This window comes from Hemicordylus capensis, chromosome 3, assembly GCF_027244095.1.
Source record: "Hemicordylus capensis ecotype Gifberg chromosome 3, rHemCap1.1.pri, whole genome shotgun sequence".
Classification (NCBI taxonomy): Eukaryota; Metazoa; Chordata; class Lepidosauria; order Squamata; family Cordylidae; genus Hemicordylus; species Hemicordylus capensis.
In genome coordinates this window covers 113,484,931-113,504,788 of record NC_069659.1, presented here as the reverse complement: position 1 = coordinate 113,504,788, position 19,858 = coordinate 113,484,931, and the positions used below count along the sequence as shown (strand labels likewise).

The 19,858-nt window shown below is 41.9% G+C and overlaps 1 protein-coding gene across 5 annotated transcripts in view; it reads right to left on the bottom strand.

Annotated features, from left to right (window-relative positions):
- Nucleotides 1-1,883: 1,883 nt before the first annotated feature.
- Nucleotides 1,884-19,858, bottom strand: part of BCLAF3 (BCLAF1 and THRAP3 family member 3) — a 43,931-nt gene continuing 25,956 nt past the window's right edge. For 3 of the 5 annotated variants that reach the window (XM_053305134.1, XM_053305135.1, XM_053305136.1), the window contains 4 exons: nucleotides 16,033-16,147; nucleotides 10,159-10,257; nucleotides 3,824-3,973; nucleotides 1,884-2,290 (listed from right to left, as the gene is read on the bottom strand). In XM_053305134.1, the coding sequence (XP_053161109.1) occupies nucleotides 3,827-3,973; nucleotides 10,159-10,257; nucleotides 16,033-16,147 (361 nt within the window). In that variant the 3' untranslated portion in view covers nucleotides 1,884-2,290; nucleotides 3,824-3,826. The other 2 variants (XR_008318588.1, XM_053305137.1) reach the window with 2 other exon arrangements.

The window sequence follows — 19,858 nt, the reverse complement described above, 5'->3', positions numbered from 1 at the left end:
CCCTTCTGTCAGAGGAAGACAATAGTTGAATGCAGCCCAGTGTGTGCTGCCCTTGGTGGGACAGATACAAAAGAGAATATTACCGAATGCTAACGTTTGAAAAAAAGAAAATTAAACCTCTCTAAAGAACTCCGTTGAAAATAGCTGAGGAAATCTTATAAATGAAAGTTATTCAGTTTCTGGAATTTGCAAACACACCGTCCATGGGGATTTTTGTTCAAAGAACAATAGAACAGTGTTCAAAGAAATGTTTACATTTTAGGGAACCCATGTATTCCTAACTAAACTTTTGTTGTTAAACACACTTTTAAAATTAGTTCTTCAATTAATAAGTGGTATATCTTACAACAATGTAAGTGATTTTCTGAAGATTCAACCTTACTGTTGGAAGGATTGTGTATAGCTTAAGCTCAGACAGCAATTATGAAGCCATTTGTGCCAAAGTGTGTCTGCATCAATGAGCACTAGACACTGTGGCTTGTTCAGGGACTCTGCGCTTATTCTGCTTCACCAAGCAGCTGCTGAAAAAATTAGTTTCATTTCTGGATATATAAATAATTAATGGCAAATACTACCTAAGAATCATATTTAAATCTTGGTAATATCCAATATATCTGTATACTCTGTTATTTCTAGTAATTTACAGGACATATCTACCTACTTGCTAAGGAATACATTTGTCACATCCAAAGGTGGATGACTGCTACTCAGACTTGTCAGTATTTTTGTATAATTATGCACCAAAAATATGACATGAAAAAAGCTCTACAGAATCTGTTGTTGTGTTTACAAGGATAGTGATGGTAGTGATTATGGTTCACTGAAAATGCTTAATGCCTTTCAAAAGCCATGGCTTTCCACTGTTTAATTCCTGTTTCCTGTACAAATAATTATCTACTTATATATAGGTAGATTTACAGTGTAGCCATATTAGGCAACAGGTGTTTTTTTTTTTTTTTAAAGAATCTTAAGTACAACATATGCCAAATATGTAAACATAACGACAACTAAATATGTATCAACAGCCATTAATTACCTACCCAAATCACTTTGTCTGCCTATACGACTAGAGGAAATAAGTATGGATTCTGGGGCACTGGTGTAATGTGCTGACAGCCGGAGTTATACCTTCAGAAAGCAAGCAGCTGTGATCTTCACAGAACACAGCCTCAAAACAAGCCCAAGCATATATTAACAGAAGTATTAGATTAGAAGTAGTCTAAACTGCACATAGGTAAAGTAACTTGCCTCATGCTAAAATGCCTCGGACTAGTGCTGGCTGACATTATGACCTAAGTTACAGATGTATATGTTGGCTTTTGTAGTTTCTGTGCAAGTAATGGCAAACTGATGGGGATTTTATGAGAAACTTCCTTAAAGAACAGGGATACTCTTTATGTAAGAAATGAGAGGCATTTCCTCTGTCCTACATACTGAATTGGCCAACTTGTCTCCATACAGAATTGTAAGGACATATTAATAAAATCCCTGTCTACATATATGCAAATCTATAAAGCATCTACTAGCTCTCCTGTGGAACCCGATAATGTAATACTTTATTAAATCTTTGGTTGTCAAACTTGATGCGGGGGCGGGGGGGATAAAATGAGCCAGGATATTTCTCAATATCCCGATCCTCTAACATCTTTTCAGTGCAGTTATAAGCCTACTCCTAGTTTAGTCACATTCCTTTATCATATTTTCTAACGTCTCTAAATCAATTACAAGGTGTTTTTTTTAGCAAATTATTTACAAATTCCATATCTGCATACCAAAATGTAAGCAAAACCCTTAAACCTAATACAACTTCCTAGTGAGCAGAGCAACAGAACCTCAGAAGGAATTGTTTGGGAAAATAAATAAATAATCCTGCTATTAGAGAATGTAGGCACTTTTGTTTCTTTTATTATATAAGCAATAAACTTTAAACATATAAACTTCTGTGTATAACTCAAGTTCTAGTAATAAAACCATGCTCAGAGGGAAAAGTTTTCAATAAATAAAGACCCCCTTCGATTTGTTTGGTTGGTTGTTTTTGAGACTTGCCTGCAAGAGAAACTAAAATGAACCATCCTACAACGTTCAGTTGAATACTGTATTTGAAAAGCCATTATTAAAACCGTAAAAAAGTTCTGCAGCATTCCACTACTAAAAATAAATTTATCAAGAAAAGTATGTTTTGCTTTCTTCCAGTCCATTCTCAAGAGAGCAGTCAAATGCAAATCTCCTTTGCAGTGATCACCATAACCAGAGAGATATAATTCTGTAGTGTAACTCAAATTTCCATATCCTGTTAAGGAGAGAGAGAAAAAGTTACTTACACAGTTAACATTTACTTGTTATCAAAAATTATCAATAAATATGTTTTTATTAATCTAGAATTTCACTGGAATGCTACTTTTGAAGTTCCCACAAGTTTTGTCTACTGCCTTTCAGGTAGTTGCTTTTGGACTGAGACATCTCCAGTGCTCCCGCACACATGATGTGGACAATACACCATATGATCCTCTAGATCAGAGCCAAAGAATCACTCAGGTTGTCCAAACATTTCCCCTGAACACTTCAACTGTAATAGCTAGGGATGTATGGACAGGTTTAGTGGTCCTGTGCCAAACCAAACCCTCCCCCTGCCCAGCCCGTTCAAAAGGGTTCACTATCTTTTTTTTTTTTTTTTTAATTGTACTTACCCCCTCCGGGGGGCTTCTCTGAGGTCACGGGCAGGGAGTCGGCCTCCAGAGGTTCCCCCTCCCCCTGCTGGCCTCAATTATGCGTGAGATCACCCTGTCCAGCCTTGTCCGGGCCTCACCCTCATCATAGTGGCCATTTTGGAGGCCACTGTGCATGCCCAATGGGCCTGTGTGGCCATCTGGGAAGGGGAACCTCCAGAGACTGACCCCCCCGATGGCCTTGGAGAAGCCCCCCAGCAGGAATAAGTACAATTAAAAAATATATATTTTTTTTAATCTGTGTGTCGTTTTTATGCTTGTATTTTATTGATTTTAAATTTGGTTTGTTTTTATATTTTTAGCTTAATACTTTTGTCATTTTATTGTATGTTTTTTAAAATTTGTAAACCGCCTTGTGATTGTTTTTAATGAAAGGCGGTATATAAATGCAACAATTAATTTTTTTTTAAATGGTCGCGAAACACCCCCCACAAACCAAACTGGGGGGGGGTCCCAAGGGGATGCTGGATTGGCCTGGCCTGGCCCCAATTAGGACATGAACTGGGCCAGCCGATTTTGTCCACACCCCTAGTAATAGCCTCCAGCCAAAAGTAGCGCACAGAAGAGATTTAACGAATGGATTCTGATGCACAAAGTAGCTTCAAAACATTTATGTGACAAGATTTTCAGTAGTATACAATTAAAATCTTTTCTTTTATTTCTGGGAATTCATTGATTCTATTCGAATTTTTAAAAAGATGATCACATAAAGGGTTCTTAAATTTACAGGTGCTGCTAAGTCAGCACTATAACATCATACATACTAACCATAGAAAGAACACTAAAGGCTACCTGACTGATTTCTTTTCCCCTCCCTGTCTCCCTTTCACCCTTACACACAGGAAACAATTGTAACCTGAAAATAAGATATAGTATGCAAATCTGCATACAGTGGGTAACAGCTATAGCTGGCCTTAGTGTGAAACAAAAGTTCTTACATCAGAAAAAGCACTTGTTCTCTGAAGTGAGGACTTTTGTTTCAGACTAAGGACAACTGTGAATGCTCCCAGTATTTTTTAATAATTAAGTTTCTGCAGAAGGAGATACCATCAAAATTTATCACTTTGACATTTTGATCAAAGTAAAAATTCACTCACCTTTTACTTTCTCAAAAATCCTCCTCGAAATCTATTAGTGGTAAATCCCCTTGCTCCTGCATAACGTAACCGCTGATATTTGGCCTGTATATATAAACCCCTCTGTACTAAGTTTGATTTAAAGTGGGGTCGACCATCAATAAAGTTGGGCTGTTGAGAAGAAAAGAAATGTTCACATAAACAGTTCCCAAAACAGTTAACCCAAAGTGCTTTTAATATAAAAGTTCAAGAATTTAAAAGTGCAAATATCCTATAGAAGTGTATGTAATACAATTATTATTAGAATGCAACTCCCTATGGCCACCTCACATTTAGTAGCAGAAGGAAGTATATGTTAAAAAAAAACTACACTACTTATTATACAGTAATCAACTTCACAGGGGTCGGCACTCCAACCCCTGTGAATAATTCTCATCAACCCCAGTCACAATTTGTGTCTGTGGATGATGGGAGTTTTAGTTCAACACAGCTGGAGTGCCTAAGGTTGATGTATAAAGTAGAGGGGTTCAGTCAAGCTGGGATATCAACCTGGCACTTCCTGTGGTCCTAGGGCTCTTCAGGGCACATGTGGAGAAGCAAGCATGTACATGAAGAGCAGATGAGGCAGGGAAGCTGGGGAAGAGTAGGAGTAGGGAGGGGGGACAAAGAAGAACTTGGAGGAGTCAAGCAGCGGAGCACAGGTGGAAGAGGGAGGACAAATGAACAACTCAATGGAATGGGAGGGATTCCTGTCCCATTCTCTTGCTTGTCTACCCTTCTCTTCTCCAGCATCCAATGCTTCTTGCTCCCTTCTCCAGAGGAGAGAACAAACTACCTAACAGCAGCTTGCAGGGATGAGGAGAAGAGAGACTCAGAACATTCAGAAATTAAGAGGACCAGGGAGGTCAGACAACCAGGGAAATGATCTCCTCCCTTCCTCGCTTGATTACATTGGGGGTAGTGGTGGTTATAGCAATGACAGTACTTGGATACAATGCGGTCAGTGAATAACTAATATCAATTAGATTTCATGGACAACCCTTTAACATGACAGTTCAAGTCTATGCCCCAACAACTGATGCAGAAGAAGAGGAAGTTGATGAGTTTTATGCTCAAATCCAGTCTGAAATTGACAGAACATGCAAGCAAGATGTGATGCTGGTGGTTGGAGACTGGAATGCCAAAGTTGGAAAAGGTAAGGAAAAAAACACAGTCGGCCTATATAGCCTAGGAAACAGAAACTAAGCAGTGGAATGACTTCTTAGTTTCTGCCAAGCCAATGATCTCTTCGTTGCTAACACATTCTTCAGAATACCAAAGTGGCACCTACACACATGGACATCACCAGATGGGAGTACACAGAAATCAAATTGATTACATTATTGGTGCAAGGAGGTGGAAGAGCTCAGTTATAATAGCAAAGACATGGCCGTGGGTCGACTGTGGAACTGATCGCGAACTGCTCGTGTGCAAGTTCCAAGTCAAGCTAAAGTGGAAAAACATCTATCCAGCTCCCATGATAGGATCTTGAGAATGTACCCATCATTTTCAAGGAAAACATCAGGATCCACTTTGAACCTCACTGATAGGAAACCAGAGGAATTGTGGAATGAAATCAAAGAAGTTGTTAAGGATGAATGTGAAAAGAGACTGCCAAAGGCCAAGAAACAGAAGAAAGCAAAATTGATGTCAGAACAGACAGTGGAAATTGCCCAGAAGAGGAGAGAAGCCAAAGTCAAGAAAAATAAAGACCTCAGGAAGGAACTTAATAGGGAATTTCAGAAAGCTGTTAGAAGAGACAAGGAGCAGTACTACAATGATAAGACCTTGAGGATGGAAATAGACACGGAAAAACAAGGCAAGTTTTCCAAAAGATCTCTGAACTCAGAGGGAGGTTTCAACCTCGAATTGCTATGTTAAGGGATGCCAGATAGTAACTGATTCAGAGAAGATCAAACAGAGATGGAAGGAGTATACTGAAAATCTATATAGCAGGGACATCAACATCCAAGATACTCTAGAATATATTCCCTCTAGTAGGGGAAGATGAAGTTAGATCAGCACTCCAGTCATTACCAAGGCGGAAGGCCACAGGAATTGATGGAATAGTTATAGAAACATGGCAGGCAACAGAAGAAGAATCAGTCAAGGCTCTAACCAACTATGCCAGCAAATTTGGAGAATGACACAGTGGCCAACAGATTGGAAGAGGTCAGTCTACATACCCATACCAAAGAAAGGAGACTTAACAAATTGCACAAACCATCGCACAATATCCTTAATTTCACATGCTAGCAAAATAATGCTCAGGATCATCCAACGCAGATTAGAGCCCTACATGGAAAGAGATATTCAAGCTGGTTTCAGAAAAGGCAGAGGAACAAGAGATACCACTGCTGATGCACGCTAGATAATTGAGAAAGCCAAAGAATACCAGAAAGAAATCAATATGTGCTTTATTGACTACAGAAAGAAAAACCTTTGATTGTGTTGACCATGCCAAGTTGTGGAATATCTTTTGGAAAATGGGCATCCCAGAACATCTCATTGTTCTCATGAGAAACCTATACACAGGGCAGGAAGCCACAGTCCAGACAGAACATGGTGAAACAGACTGATTCTAGATCGGCAAAGGAGTAAAACAAGGCTGTATACTTTCTCCTTCTTTATTCAATTTATATGCTGAACATATACTGATAGGGATGGGCCCGGACCGGTCCGGAGGCCATTTAAAAAGCCTCCAGACCGGTCCGGACCTGGGCGGTCTGGTTCGGGGGGTTTCTTTAAGAGCGGCGGGAGGGTTTACTTACCCCTCCCACCGCTTTCCCGCTTGGTGCCCGTAATCTTTAGAATAATTGGGGCGGCAGGACACCAGCCGCCCCCGCCGCGACCGGATTAGGGGCCAAATTGGCCCAAACTACTGCTGCCGCCGCCGCCCACCCACCCTCCCAACCGCCCAACACAAGGCCCGATTTCGGGCCAAGGAAGCCACCCCACACACGGCCGATGATGGGCCGAATCGGCCCAAGCTGCCCGCCCACCCTGCCAGCCGCCCGAGTCCTCACCACAACAAGGCCCGCGTCGGTCAGGCCAATCAGGGCCCCACAATTCGAAAAGGAGAGGAGCTCGCAAACAGAGCTCCTCTCTCTGCAAAGTCTCGGCCCGAACTGGGGCTTTGGGCGCAAAGGATGCCTGGGAGTTCCGAAGAGCGTCAGAACTCCCAGGCATCCTTTGCGCCCAAAGCTCCAGTTCAGGCCGAGACTTTGCAGAGAGAGGAGCTCCGTTTGCGAGCTCCTCTCCTTTTCGAATTGTGGGGCCCTGATTGGCCCGACCGACGCGGGCCTTGTTGTGGTGAGGACTCGGGCAGCTGGGAGGGCGGTCGGTCGATCGGTGGCAGCGGCTGTAGTCTGGGCCGATTCGGCCCTTCATCGGCCGTGTGGGGGGTGGCTTCCTTGGCCCGAAATCGGGCCTTGTGTTGGGCGGTTGGGTGGGTGGGCGGCAGCGGCAGTAGTAGTTTGGGCCAATTTGGCCCCTAATCCGGTCGCGGGGGGGCGGCGGGGGCGGCTGGTGTCCTGCCGCCCCAATTATTCTAAAGATTACGGGCGCCAAGCGGGAAAGCGGTGGGAGGGGTAAGTAAACCCTCCCGCCGCTCTTAAAGAAACCCCCCCAACCAGTGCCGGACCGCAGTTGGCGGTTCCGTGCACACCCCTATATACTGAGAGAAGCTGGATTGGAAGAAGATGAGAGTGGTTTTAAAGTTGAAGAAATATTAATAACCTGCTCTACACTGATGATACCACTCTGATAGCTGAGAATGCGGATGATCTGCAAGCTCTAATAATGAAAGTCAAGGAGCACAGTGAAAAAATGGGAGTACAACTAAATGTAAAGACGACTAAACTAATGAAAACGGGTACAGCAACCAGCCACAGAATTGACAATGACACTGAAGTGGTGAATAGCTTCTGCTTTTTAGGATCGACTGTCAACAGTAAAGGATCCTGCAGTCAAGAAATACGCCGCAGACTAGCACTTGGTAGGGTAGCAATGAAGGCCTTGGAAAGGATATTTAGATGCTGTGACGTGTCTACATCTACAAAGATTAGAATCGTTCAGACAATGGTTTTTCCCATAACACTCTATGGATGCTAAAGCTGGACTTTGAAGCAACAAGACAGAAAAAGCATTGACGCTTTTGAACTCTGGTGCTGGAAAAGACTTTTGAGGATACCATGGACAGCCAGGAAAACAAACAAATGGATCATAGAACAAATCAATCCAGAATTTTCACTCAAGGCACAAATGACCAGGCTCAAACTATCATATTTCGGACACATTATGTGAAGATTCAGCACCTTTGGTAAGTTCATAATGCTGGGAAAAGCTGAAGGAAAGAGAAGAAGAGGGGGCAACCAGCAGCAAGGTGGATGGACTTGATTATGACAGCAATGAACGCACCACTGAGAGACCTTAAAGGCCAAGTTGAAGAAAGATCATCCTGGAGCGAATCTATCTATGTGGTCGCTAAGAAATGACACTGACTTGACAGCACTTAATCAATCATCAATCAGTGGTGATTATAAGTAGTCCAAGAATGGAAGCACAAGCATTTATATGCAGTATGTTTTCGAAAAGTGGAGAAGGGAGTATCAGCTATCCTGAGTGCTAGGACTACGCAGGCTCAAAGGAAAAATGATTGTGTTGCTCTGGTTATGGACTAAATCTCCTTTACAAACTGCTTTCATCAACTTTAGTTTAAAAAAAAAAAACACCACAAAAATATTGTCAAACCAAGTAGGATTTGACTCACATTTCTCATTTGAACCCAAGGGTGCGTATTCCCCTGTTCTGCCTATATGATTAGTCAGCACAGGATTTTGCAACCAAGACAGTTCAAACCACACATACTTATCAGAAGGGGAACGAGACTCGAGGGGGTGGTGATGGCAGAAGAGGAACTTGAGCATACACATCCCCAATTGTTGCAGGCAGGGTCATTTTGGACACATCGTCCAAACCTATTTAGATAGTCTCCATATGTACAGTACAATAATTTATTTGAACTCCACTTGCAATGAGTTGGCAAATCAGAATGATTCCATGTCTTATATAACAAATCAAATCAATATGCGAAATAGTATAAAAGTGATATTCTGTAAGGGAATCAATGACTAATTAGAACAAGTCCATTTTTCAAACCAAGAACAAGTTGCCCCAGATTCAGTGAACTTTCTTCTTTCCTGTTGTGAGTGCAAACTAATTGGGTCCATGTGCTGCTTGTAATTCACAACAGGTAGGAAAGATACAAAACATCTCATTCGTATTTAATTACTTACACAAACAGGCATCCACAAAGGCCCTTAAGGCCACAGCGCCGTCTCTGCTACAGGAGTATTGTTTCAAATGTAGTTAGTACAGCCACTTATTCTTCTAGAATAGGCAACCTTGGCTCTCCAGTGGTTACTACAATTCCCATCATTAGGAAAGGGACTGAAAATAAAACTGCTAATATTATAATGCCCTTATACAAAACTATGGTGCGGCCACACCTGGAGTACTGTGTACAATTCTGGTCACCACCTCTAAAAAAGGACAATGTAGAACTAGAAAAGGTTCAGAAGAGGGCAACGAAAATGATCAAGGGCCTAGAGCACCTTTCTTATGAGGCAAGGCTACAACACCTGGAGCTATTTAGTTTAGAAAAAAGTATGACTGCAGGGAGACATGATAGAGGTCTATAAAATCATGCATGGTGTGGAGAAAGTGGTTAGAGAGAAATTCTTTTCCCTCTCACATAACACTAGAACCAGGGGTCATCCCATGAAATTGATGGCCAGGAAATTTAGGACCAACAAATGGAAGTACTTTTTCACACAATGCATAATCAACTTGTGGAATTCCCTGCCACAAGATATGGTGACAGCCAACAACCTGGATGGCTTTATGAGAGGTTTGGATAACTTCATGGAGGAGAGGTCTATCAATGGCTACTAGTCGGAGGACTACAGACCACCTCCAGCCTCAGAGGCAGGATGCCTCTGAATACCAGTTGCTGGGCAGTAACAGCAGGAGAGGGGCATGCCCTCAACTCCTGCCTGTAGGCTTCCAGCGGTATCTGGTGGGTCACTGTGTGAAACAGGATGCTGGACTAGATGGGCCTTGGGCCTGATTCAGCAGGGCTGTTCTTATGAGAGTCAAGGCTGCCTACTCCTGGTCTAGACCCTTGATGTTTTCCTTAACTGATATACGTTGTATAAAGCTAAAGAACAGGTACTGCAAAACTGGAAGAGAACGAGAAAGAAGAAAATAAATGAGCTCTTCCACTCCAACAGAATCCAGAAGAACTGAAGTCATACCTTAAAAGGCCTTCTAGATGCTTCAGGATTCTCAGTATCCCCCTCAAACTGACTTTGTTGTACAATGTCATCCCGTGATTTTGCAGTATAATAATGATTCTGGATTAAAAGAAAATTGAATTTTTCACTAAAATATCAACATATTCAAACTTTAAGAGTTTTGTACATTATATTCTATGAACACAAACTTAATACACTACTTAATTACAACAAAATATTTTCAGTGAAGGTAGTGACAAATTTAGTGTCTATAGTAACCAAGATGACAGAACCTCTCTAAATACACCTCTTTAGGATTACTTTGCAACAAAGGAGTAATCCCTACCCCATGCAAGTCTTAGATGACACACACATTGCTGCAATTGCAAAGAAAAAGGACCAAGAGGACATGAGCAATGTGAATGAACTACGGCTATGAATGGATTCTGAGTAAGATGTACTAAATGCAAAATTCCCTAGGTGATTTTAGCATCAAGAGCCTTGTTTGTCTGATAGGTCCATTAAAGAAAATGTTTCAAGACAGACAGTATTAACAGTATGCTTCCATTCCAACTTCTGCTGCATAACACCTTCCTCTTCTGATCCCCATGCTCTAGTTACATCATCTCCTACCCGAGATTTCTATTAATATGCAGCAATCTGTAACAACTGTGAGGAATTCTTTCTTCCGACAACTGATCAAAACTAGTCTGCTTTCTCCAGTAGCTGAAGAATAAATTGAGAATAGGTTATCACCATACTATGACATTATGCCTCAAAGGAAAGGAAAATAACTGAAAGGGGAAAAACCACAAAGTGTTTTTTCTTAACACACTTTTAATGAAAACTATGAAAATATTTCCAGTTAACAGTATGTTCTCTGATCAGACAAACTGCATCTATGTATCTCTATGAGTTAAAGCATTATATTTAGACTGCAGACAAGAACAAAATAGATAATCCCTCCAAGTCTTCACCATAAGGGGAATTACTAAATTATATCTATTTGAGTAGTTAAATTTGTTCCAGGATCATCACTGTAGCATGGAGTCTTAAGAGGCACTTCATGACGGAAAGGATGAAGGCTGCTTAAGCTGCCCTTCAAATTTCTTCCTCTCTTCTGTTGAACACCATCGCCATCTGAGCATTACACACCATCAGTGTGAACAGCCCTAGGGATTCAAAGACTGGCCATTAACAGTTTGGGTTTTTTCACCCCTTGTTATATGGATTCAGACATGGTTGGAGAACCATCTCCGCCCATATGATACTGCCTGTCCACTGAGCTATTAAACTCAGTGGACAGGCAGTATCATATCATATCATAGTATCATACCATATCAGTATGATATGGGGGTATCCTCTTGCATTGGATGAAGGGTGAAATATGCATGGTTGGTGGGGATGTGATCGAAGATTATCTCAATGCGGCACCCAGCCCTTCCTGCTCCAGAAAAGTTGGTTCGGCCCCCTCTCTGATTATTTCCTGGACACAATAAAAGTTATGCTTGGATAACATGAAATAAAATACCTGCCTTGGGTACCAATGTTCAAGGATTAGGAAGGCAGAGTATATCAACAAACAATATAGTACGGGAAACAATGCAAGATCCATAGTTTGCAACACTATTGGTGGTATTAGTGTTCTCCTATGTGTGGTGCTGACATAAGGTGTACACATATATGCATTTTAGTGTGTAGAATTCTCTTTTGGAATGCAGATGCTCCTTGCTGTAGTACACAGCTGTATGTGGGCATCACTGTGAAGTTTGCAGTGGGACATGCACTATGCACACCCTTCTGTCTGCCAGTGTGATTTTATCTTCCAGGGGTTTTTTGCACCTCATTCTTAGTGGACATGTTCTACATTTGTAAGAAACAAAAAAGAGAGAGAGAAAATATGAACAAGAATTTATGGTCAATAAGCACTCCACAATTTGACTAAATGTCAATTGCAGATGACAGGGTAGCGCCTTAAGAGTGGCACCTCTTAAGAAGCACCTGAGATGCGAATGTGAATTCAAAGTTATCTTATTGTACACAGAAAGTAGAGGTGCCAGGGCTGTTGCTTGTTGCTTTAGTGTATTGGCCCGAAATCCCTGATCCAGGCCTTCCTGCAGGAAAACGAATAACTCAAGGAGGCCACAACAATCTGGATGGATGTTGCATCTGCGACACCAGCACAGGTACACTTGCCATGTACACGGATAGATCTGGTTGGTGGAATCCCTCCTGGAAGCAAGAATGGTGTCTAGAACATTTGGTATATAACCACAGCATTTTAAGATGCTCTGCTCAGTCACCATGCAGCAAGGTTGAACCATGCCAGGTTGGGATGCAAGATCGGGCCCTGTTGAACTAGGTCCACGATTAATAGGAAGGTGCAAAGTGTAGGATGTCTGCAGACCAGGGACTACATAGCCAATGTGAAGCCATTACTTGAGTTTTGAGCAGCTGGATTCTGATTAGGCGGCAATCGACGACTGGAACTAGTGGAAAGGTGTAGAGCAGTATGTCAGGCCATGGGCAGAGAGGGCATCCACAGCCTCCATGCCCTCATAGGGGACACAAGAGAAGTGTCCCTTGATTTTCGTGTTGGATGTGGAAGCAAACAGATCCACTCGAGGATGGCCCAGGGCTTTAGTCAGGAGCGGGAATGCATCTGGGTTCAGACTCCATTGCATGGTTTTGTCCAAATGAGCCAGTCTGCCTCAGGACTTAGAGACCTGTTGATGTGGTGTGCAATCAGCAATGACAGATGGGACTCTGTCCAACAAAAGTTACAAGGTTGCCTCTAGGTGTAAGGATTTCAACCTGATGCCCCCTTGGTAATATTCACATGAGCTTCGGCCTTTATGTTGTCCATGTTAACAAGTACATGCCGGTGTTGCAATAGTGGCTAGAAGGTTCTTAGGGCTAAGCAGATGGCTTTGAGCTCCAGCCAGTTTATACTGTGGCTCCATTCTAGTGGATTCCATTTTCCTTGGGTGGTAGGTTACAGGCAGTGGGCCTGCCCAGCCCTGTGTTACAATTATCTTCAGGGATCCAGGAAGATCTTCCCCTGTGTAAGACGTGACTTCTGAGTCCACCAACGTAGAAAATGTAGTATGTGTGGCGGGAGCTCCACCGTTGCTGTGAGGCATTGAGCAATTTGAGCTCGGAAGGGCAGCAGAAACCATTGCAATGTACAGAGGTGGAAATATGTCCAAGGTAATTCTTCCATAGATGCTACCATCAAGCCTAGTAGTTTGGCCAACAACAGGACCAGCACCTTCTTGGATGCTGAGATATGCTGTATTAGTGTAGCGATCTTCAGAATGTGCTCCGAAGGTAGAATGAGACGATCCTGAGCTGTGTCTATGGCCAAACCTCATGTAAAGTAATGAAGACTCGTGGATGGTGCGAGATGGCTCTTAATCTTGTTCACTAGAAACTCGTGGTTTGCCAGTGTTTGGAGGGTTACCTGCACATTGTTGACCTGCCTCCAATGATGATGATTTGATGAGGAGGTTGTCTAGATAAGCAAAGACCCTTATCTTCTGCAGGCGGAGGTGCCAGGACCTTTGTGAATATTCACTGGGCAGATTACATCCTGAACAGAAGTGCCCGGTATTGAGAATGCTGACCTGCATACCTAAAGCAGAAAAGTGGATGGCTTGCTGGGTTAGGGTATGCATACCTCCGTCAGGTATGCCTCTGTCAGGTCCACTGACACCAGGTAGTTGGAGTGCTGAAGAACCTCCGCTATTGTGCGGAGGGTCTCCATTCTGAATTTCCTGCGTTGGATGTACCTGTTGAGAAATTTTAGTTCTAAACACAGCTCTTAGTCTTTTTTGGCCACAGTAAATAAAACAGAATAGATGCCTTTGCCCTGGAACTGGTTCTACCGCTGCTATGGAAACTAGATGCTAGATTGCACTGAGGTGGTTTGCGTGCCTGGTAGGCAAATTTGACCGGGGTGTTGGGGAGAATGCAGTCATTGGGGATGGCATTTAGTTATATTTTGTAACCATGTGCTATGGTGTTCAAGACCCAGTTGTCTGACATGCTGGACTCCCAGGCGTGGAAGCAGTGGGACAGGCGACCTCCTACGCCAAGCCAGGGGGAGTCAGGAAGACTGTCTAGGTTTGAGTCCTGAAAGCCTGACGCAGCTGGTTTGGCTGTGTGTTGTTAGTACACTGCTTATTCCAAAAGGAATGTTGTGGCCACTGATTTCTGTCTCTTGGTCTGAATGAGGTGTGAAAAGGATGAAAGGATTGAAAGAATCTGCAAGGAGGTCTATCCCTCTTTTTTTGTCTTTCATTTCCATGAGTACCTCCTGGAGGTCCTCATCACCAAAAGGTTTTGTGGACACGTAAGGGACTGCTGCCAAGTTGTTACGGAAGGCCACCTGCCAGTGTTTGAACATCTGGCTACTACCATGGATGCTGTTAAGCTGGATGTGAAGCATATGGAGTGGCATCTGCTATAAACGTGGCATCTGCTATAAACACCTATGCTTTTGAATTTTTAACATCTGGCAATGTCTAGCCATATCTGCAGGAGGGGACTATAGTAATTCACCTACCCAGAGCAGAGAAGCATGCCATAATGGATGCTCTTTCTCAATGTATAGCCAGAAAGGAGGCCTCATCAGGTTAGATTCCATCTTCTTTTCATTCTAGTCCCTGAGGGAGCTGTCTCCATCATGGGATAGAATTGCACTAGACAGTAAAGCCGCTACTGGAACATTTGTGGGGAGTACCTGAAACATTTCAGATGTTGTTTGTGTGAGACCATATAGCTTATTAACCAACTAAACAGGTTTTCTCTGTGCTGCTGGCATTTGCCACTCCTGTCTAACTATCTCGGGAAATGAATCTGGGAATGGAAATAGCGACTCCTTTAAATCTGGCATTGGAAAAACTAAAGTTTCCCTGGAGGAAGTTTGTTGTTCCATTTGTGGTTGTTGTTGTAGGCCTAGGATGTTTAATACTTTGTGGAAAAGGTGTGGAAATTCCTCAGGGAGAAATAGCCTTTTAAAACTAGAAGAACACTCTAAATTCTGGTGATCTGACCATTCACCCAATTCTCTGGAGTCAGTATCTATGTAAAGGTTGTCTGGAATTTCCATGGGGCTCTCAGTGTTATCAGTGGGTCCCAGGTTGGATGGATTAATGCCAGGTCCTGAGGTGGGGATCAGGTGAACCATAAATGGAAGTAGTAGAAGAATGGAATGGGGAGCCCTGATCCCCATGCTGTTTTCTAGATTTTTGGAGACTGAAGAGGAAAGGGAAGAAAAAAAGAGGACTGAAGAGGAAAGGGATTTTTTTTTTTTTTTTTAAGGATTAAAGAGAGTAAGAAGGAACTTACTGGCCAAGGAAGCCTAGAGATAAGTAAGAAGAATAAAAGTAAAGAGGAATCAAGGAGGAAGTTGGAAAATCAAAGAAGGCTTGGCTGGGAAGCATTAGACTGGCTCTGGAGCAAGATTGCAGGACTAGAAGAACTGGGAAGAGTTACTCTTCCCAGGCTTATAAAGCCCCAAGCTAATCAACACAAGTCCTGGCCTCTGGAGCAAATGGGACCGATAACCCACATGAGATATCTTCATCCAGCAGCAGAGAAAAGGGAGGGTACCATCTCAAGACAACAAAAGGGATCAGACAGACATGAAACAGCCCAGAAAACCAACTGTAGGAAGAGAGTCAAAAGGATGAAAAAAGTGTCCAGAACTTCTACTGCTGAGGAGGAGCCGCCTTGCTGGTTTTAGTAACTTGTTCTTAAAGATCCCATGCTCTTAAAGATTGTTCTTAATGATCTCATGTCAAAGTGGTGATGCAAAACCACATTTCAATGTGAAATACAGTATACAAGTTATATAGCTTTAAAAAAGGGATCTATTTTATTTCAACTTACCATGTAAGGTTTCCTAATAAACTTTCTAAAAGGTGGTTTTAGGAATCTTGTAGGTTTTTGGAATCCATATATTTGAGTGTTTTGTAGTTTTGGAAAGCCACAACTCTGTTCATCCCTAAAGGGACACAATATTAAAAGCTGTGAAACTTAAAAGGAATTAATTTTAAAAGGGCACAGGTGTTTTAAAATTATGAAAACCAATATCTTGAAAAACTTAACTAAGCCAATATATTTAAAAGCAACAATGCACTGATTAGTCAATCTACTCTTGAGTACTGAAACCTAGGCTTAAGCAAACAAAAAAGAAATAGAAATCACTAAAATGCAAAATATATGTTAATGTATGTTTCCATTAATCTTTCATAATTTGGCTGGAAAGAAACCTAAAAATAATCCAATAATAAAAATAATCCATCTACTTTTTTCTTTCACATTTAGCAAAACATTTTAAATCTGAGTAGACCGGTTTCTCTCACACCAAACAATTTTGAAACTAGAGTCCCACAGAAACAATTTCTTTCCTTATCTGCTATCAAATATGCAGGGCATCCTTACCTTGCCAAATTCCTTATCTTAAGATTAAGAACTACTGCATGATTGACAAATGTGGATTACCGAAGCCATAAGAGTCATTTATGCAAATATCTAAGAAGAAATCATTTTCTTCCTGCATACTGCTTCTATTAAGGTTTCAATGCTTCAGTTTTACAGAGTTCATATGAACTGTCTGAAAGAACAGTGAGATACATTCTGCTTTAAATCTAAACTTCAAGGAATGGCCAGTTCCAGCCTTGAGGGGAACCTCTCCTATGCGAGTGGATGTGGAATGCACCTGTTTGGTTTCAAAGTCCAGCTAATCCCCTGCATGGGTACTGTTCTGCCAGAGCCCTTCGAGTTTGGAGCACTCACTGTGCTCCAGAAAGGCTCTGCACTGTTTCTTCAGAGTGGTTCCTCCAAAGTTGGTAGGGAGAATAACTTGATACTATTGAGGATGGATCCCCCTCTCCTGCCACCCCAGTGCCATAGGGACAATTTAAAAGAAAGTCTTGACTGCCATGATCCCCACTGCCATTTAAGATCATCTGGAGAGCTTCTCTACAGTTACCACTGTGATGGGCCCTCTCCGTTGCTGCCCCGAGGCTTTGGAATGCACTACCTGTTGAAATAAGAGCCTCCCCACCTCTGAGAATGTTTTTAAAACACCCAGGCTTTTAATTAGATTTATAGTTTTTGAATAGTTTTAACCTTGTGTTAAATTATTTTAATGCATTAATGTTTTAATTCTGTTTTATTGTAAACCACCCAGAGATGTGAGTTTAACATACAAATATGTTAAAGGAATAAAATTTAAGTAATTCTTATTTAAATAGGCAGAGGCAGCAGCAAAGCTCTTCCTCCATGTCTTTCTCTCCTCTTACATCTCCTTGCCATCCCCTCCCCATGCCTACAGGGCTAAATGCAGAGCAATGGGTCATGGTCCATTGCCGTCTCCCATTCACTCCATCTGCAAATGGGAGCTTTTCCTCAGGTTTCTGCACCACTGCAAGATCCAAACTATGGATGGGATAGACAAGGGAGAAGTGGTGATGATGAAGCAGCTCTCAGCTGTGCAAATTACTCCATTGCGGCTACCACACAAAGTCTATGGGCTCTTCGCACAGGTGGTCAGGGATCAGCAGTGGGCCTTCCTAATAGCCCAGAGTCCTCACAGCTGCCCAACAATGCCAGTGCTGCAACAGGAAGCATAGCACACAGACACACTTTAATTCTTAATGTTAAAGTGTGCCATCAAGTCGATTTCGACTCCTGGCGCCCACAGAGCCCTGTGGGTTTCTTTGGTAGAATACAGGAGGGGTTTTTCATTGCCTCCTCCCGCACAATATGAGATTATGCCTTTCAGCATCTTACTATATTGCTGCTGCCCAATATAGTACCAGCAGGGATTCGAACCGGCAACCTTGACTAAGCTAGTCAGTCAAGCATTTCCCCACTGCGCCACTTAAGGTGGCTCACTTTAATTCTTACAGCTTGTTAAAATGTCTGTAGGGGTTCACACAAAGGTATCAAAAACATAAAAATGAGACATTCCAGGAAAAAAAATATTTCTAAAACAAAAGTAGACTGTGAAACAGCAATCAAAATAATGCTGGCTACTAAAAGCCAGTAGAACTCTTAAAGTGCTCAACTTGGACTGTTCCTCATTGTATTTGTGAGGGGGATGAACTAATAGTAAAACAGCCACTGAGAATGCTTTGTTATGTGGCCTCTTTGTGAACCTGCCACATTCATATCATTCTATTTTTCTAAAAATAAGAAAGAGAGTAGTCCAGCCTTCTCATCAAATGGAGCTACAAAATGGAGTTCCAAGTATGACTACGACTCCAGCAAAATTTCAAGTTTCCAACTCCAAATGACTGGCAACTGATAAGAGACTATCAGTCACTTAATAAGCACTAAGGAACAGCAGTGGGTGCCCATATAATCAACAAATTGATGGCTTCTCATAACAAGCCTATTTCCACACTACAAACTGTGATAATGCCTAGCAGTCTCACATACAGAATGCACAGAAGTGAGAGGAAAGAATACATCTATGCAGAACATCCACAAGGAACTCTCTGCTAGGAATGAAGAGACACTTTCCTGGAAAAGCCCATAAAGATAATCTTAGAATAAGAGTCAACCATCTGAGAGGCAGAAACTGTGAAATAAACCAGCAATTGGCTTCTAAGTGCCATATGCCACTTGAAAGCCAGATAGATAGATCAATGGATCAAAAGTAGACAGCATCCAGCTCACAGGGTTGTTGTGAGGAGAAACTTAACTATATACACTGTTCTGGGCTCCTTGGAGGAAGAGTGGAATATAAATAAATAAATACCAAACTTGTACAGAGGTCAAATATTCCCACGGCCTTGGAGAAAATGTGGCAACTGCCTAGAGAGCTGGTGGCAAAATTCAGGTTTCTGGAGCAGGAAAGCATCAAATTTAACAATGTAATTCCATTTCTTTCCAAAAGGCATGGGTCAATCATATATTTCTGAGCATTTTTTTTTATATACTGAAGAATGACTATCTGAAATTGATCTCAACAAAGAAAACTAAACAAAGTCCCTGATACCGAGAACAGAGAGCCTATATTCAATTAATGTAAATTTTATTTGAATAAAAATGATTTGGCCTGCAAAGCATATGACAAAGTCACTACAGAGAGCAGAGGATGACTCACCCCCTCCCCAGTGGAGACAGCCAGAGTTCACCAGGCCATTCATCACCCAGAACAGTTTTGGCAGACAGCACTTTGCAAACACTGTGACTGAAGACAAGATATATTGCTTTGCTGCTCTTACAGCAACAGGGCAAGGCTACAGAGACTGAAAACTTTTGGAAGTCTAGGTCCTGTACTATATAAAATACAATTTTGATAATCAAATTTTACATTAAGATGCTTAATAAGATTTCAATAATTTGGAATTTTACAAAGACTTACAACATGAGAAGAAAAGACAGATCAGTAAGAGAAAAGAGACAGGCCATATATACCTTTTAAATGATCTCACATTCCATCTGTAATCAAACACTGGCCATACGTTCTGAAGCTTTAATCTAAACTCACAGGGACATAAACTCTTCCCTCTCCCCCAAATTAAAACTTAGAATATTTGTCCGTCACCAAGTTAACGATTTCCACACTTCAATATGCCACACCACAGTTCTATCAGGCCAGCAACATAGCAAGTTCAATTGTTATAGAATTCTAGAATCCAGTTAGCTCTATGACTGCTTAAGGGCAGAACTGTTCTAATTCACTGAAATCTAAAGATAA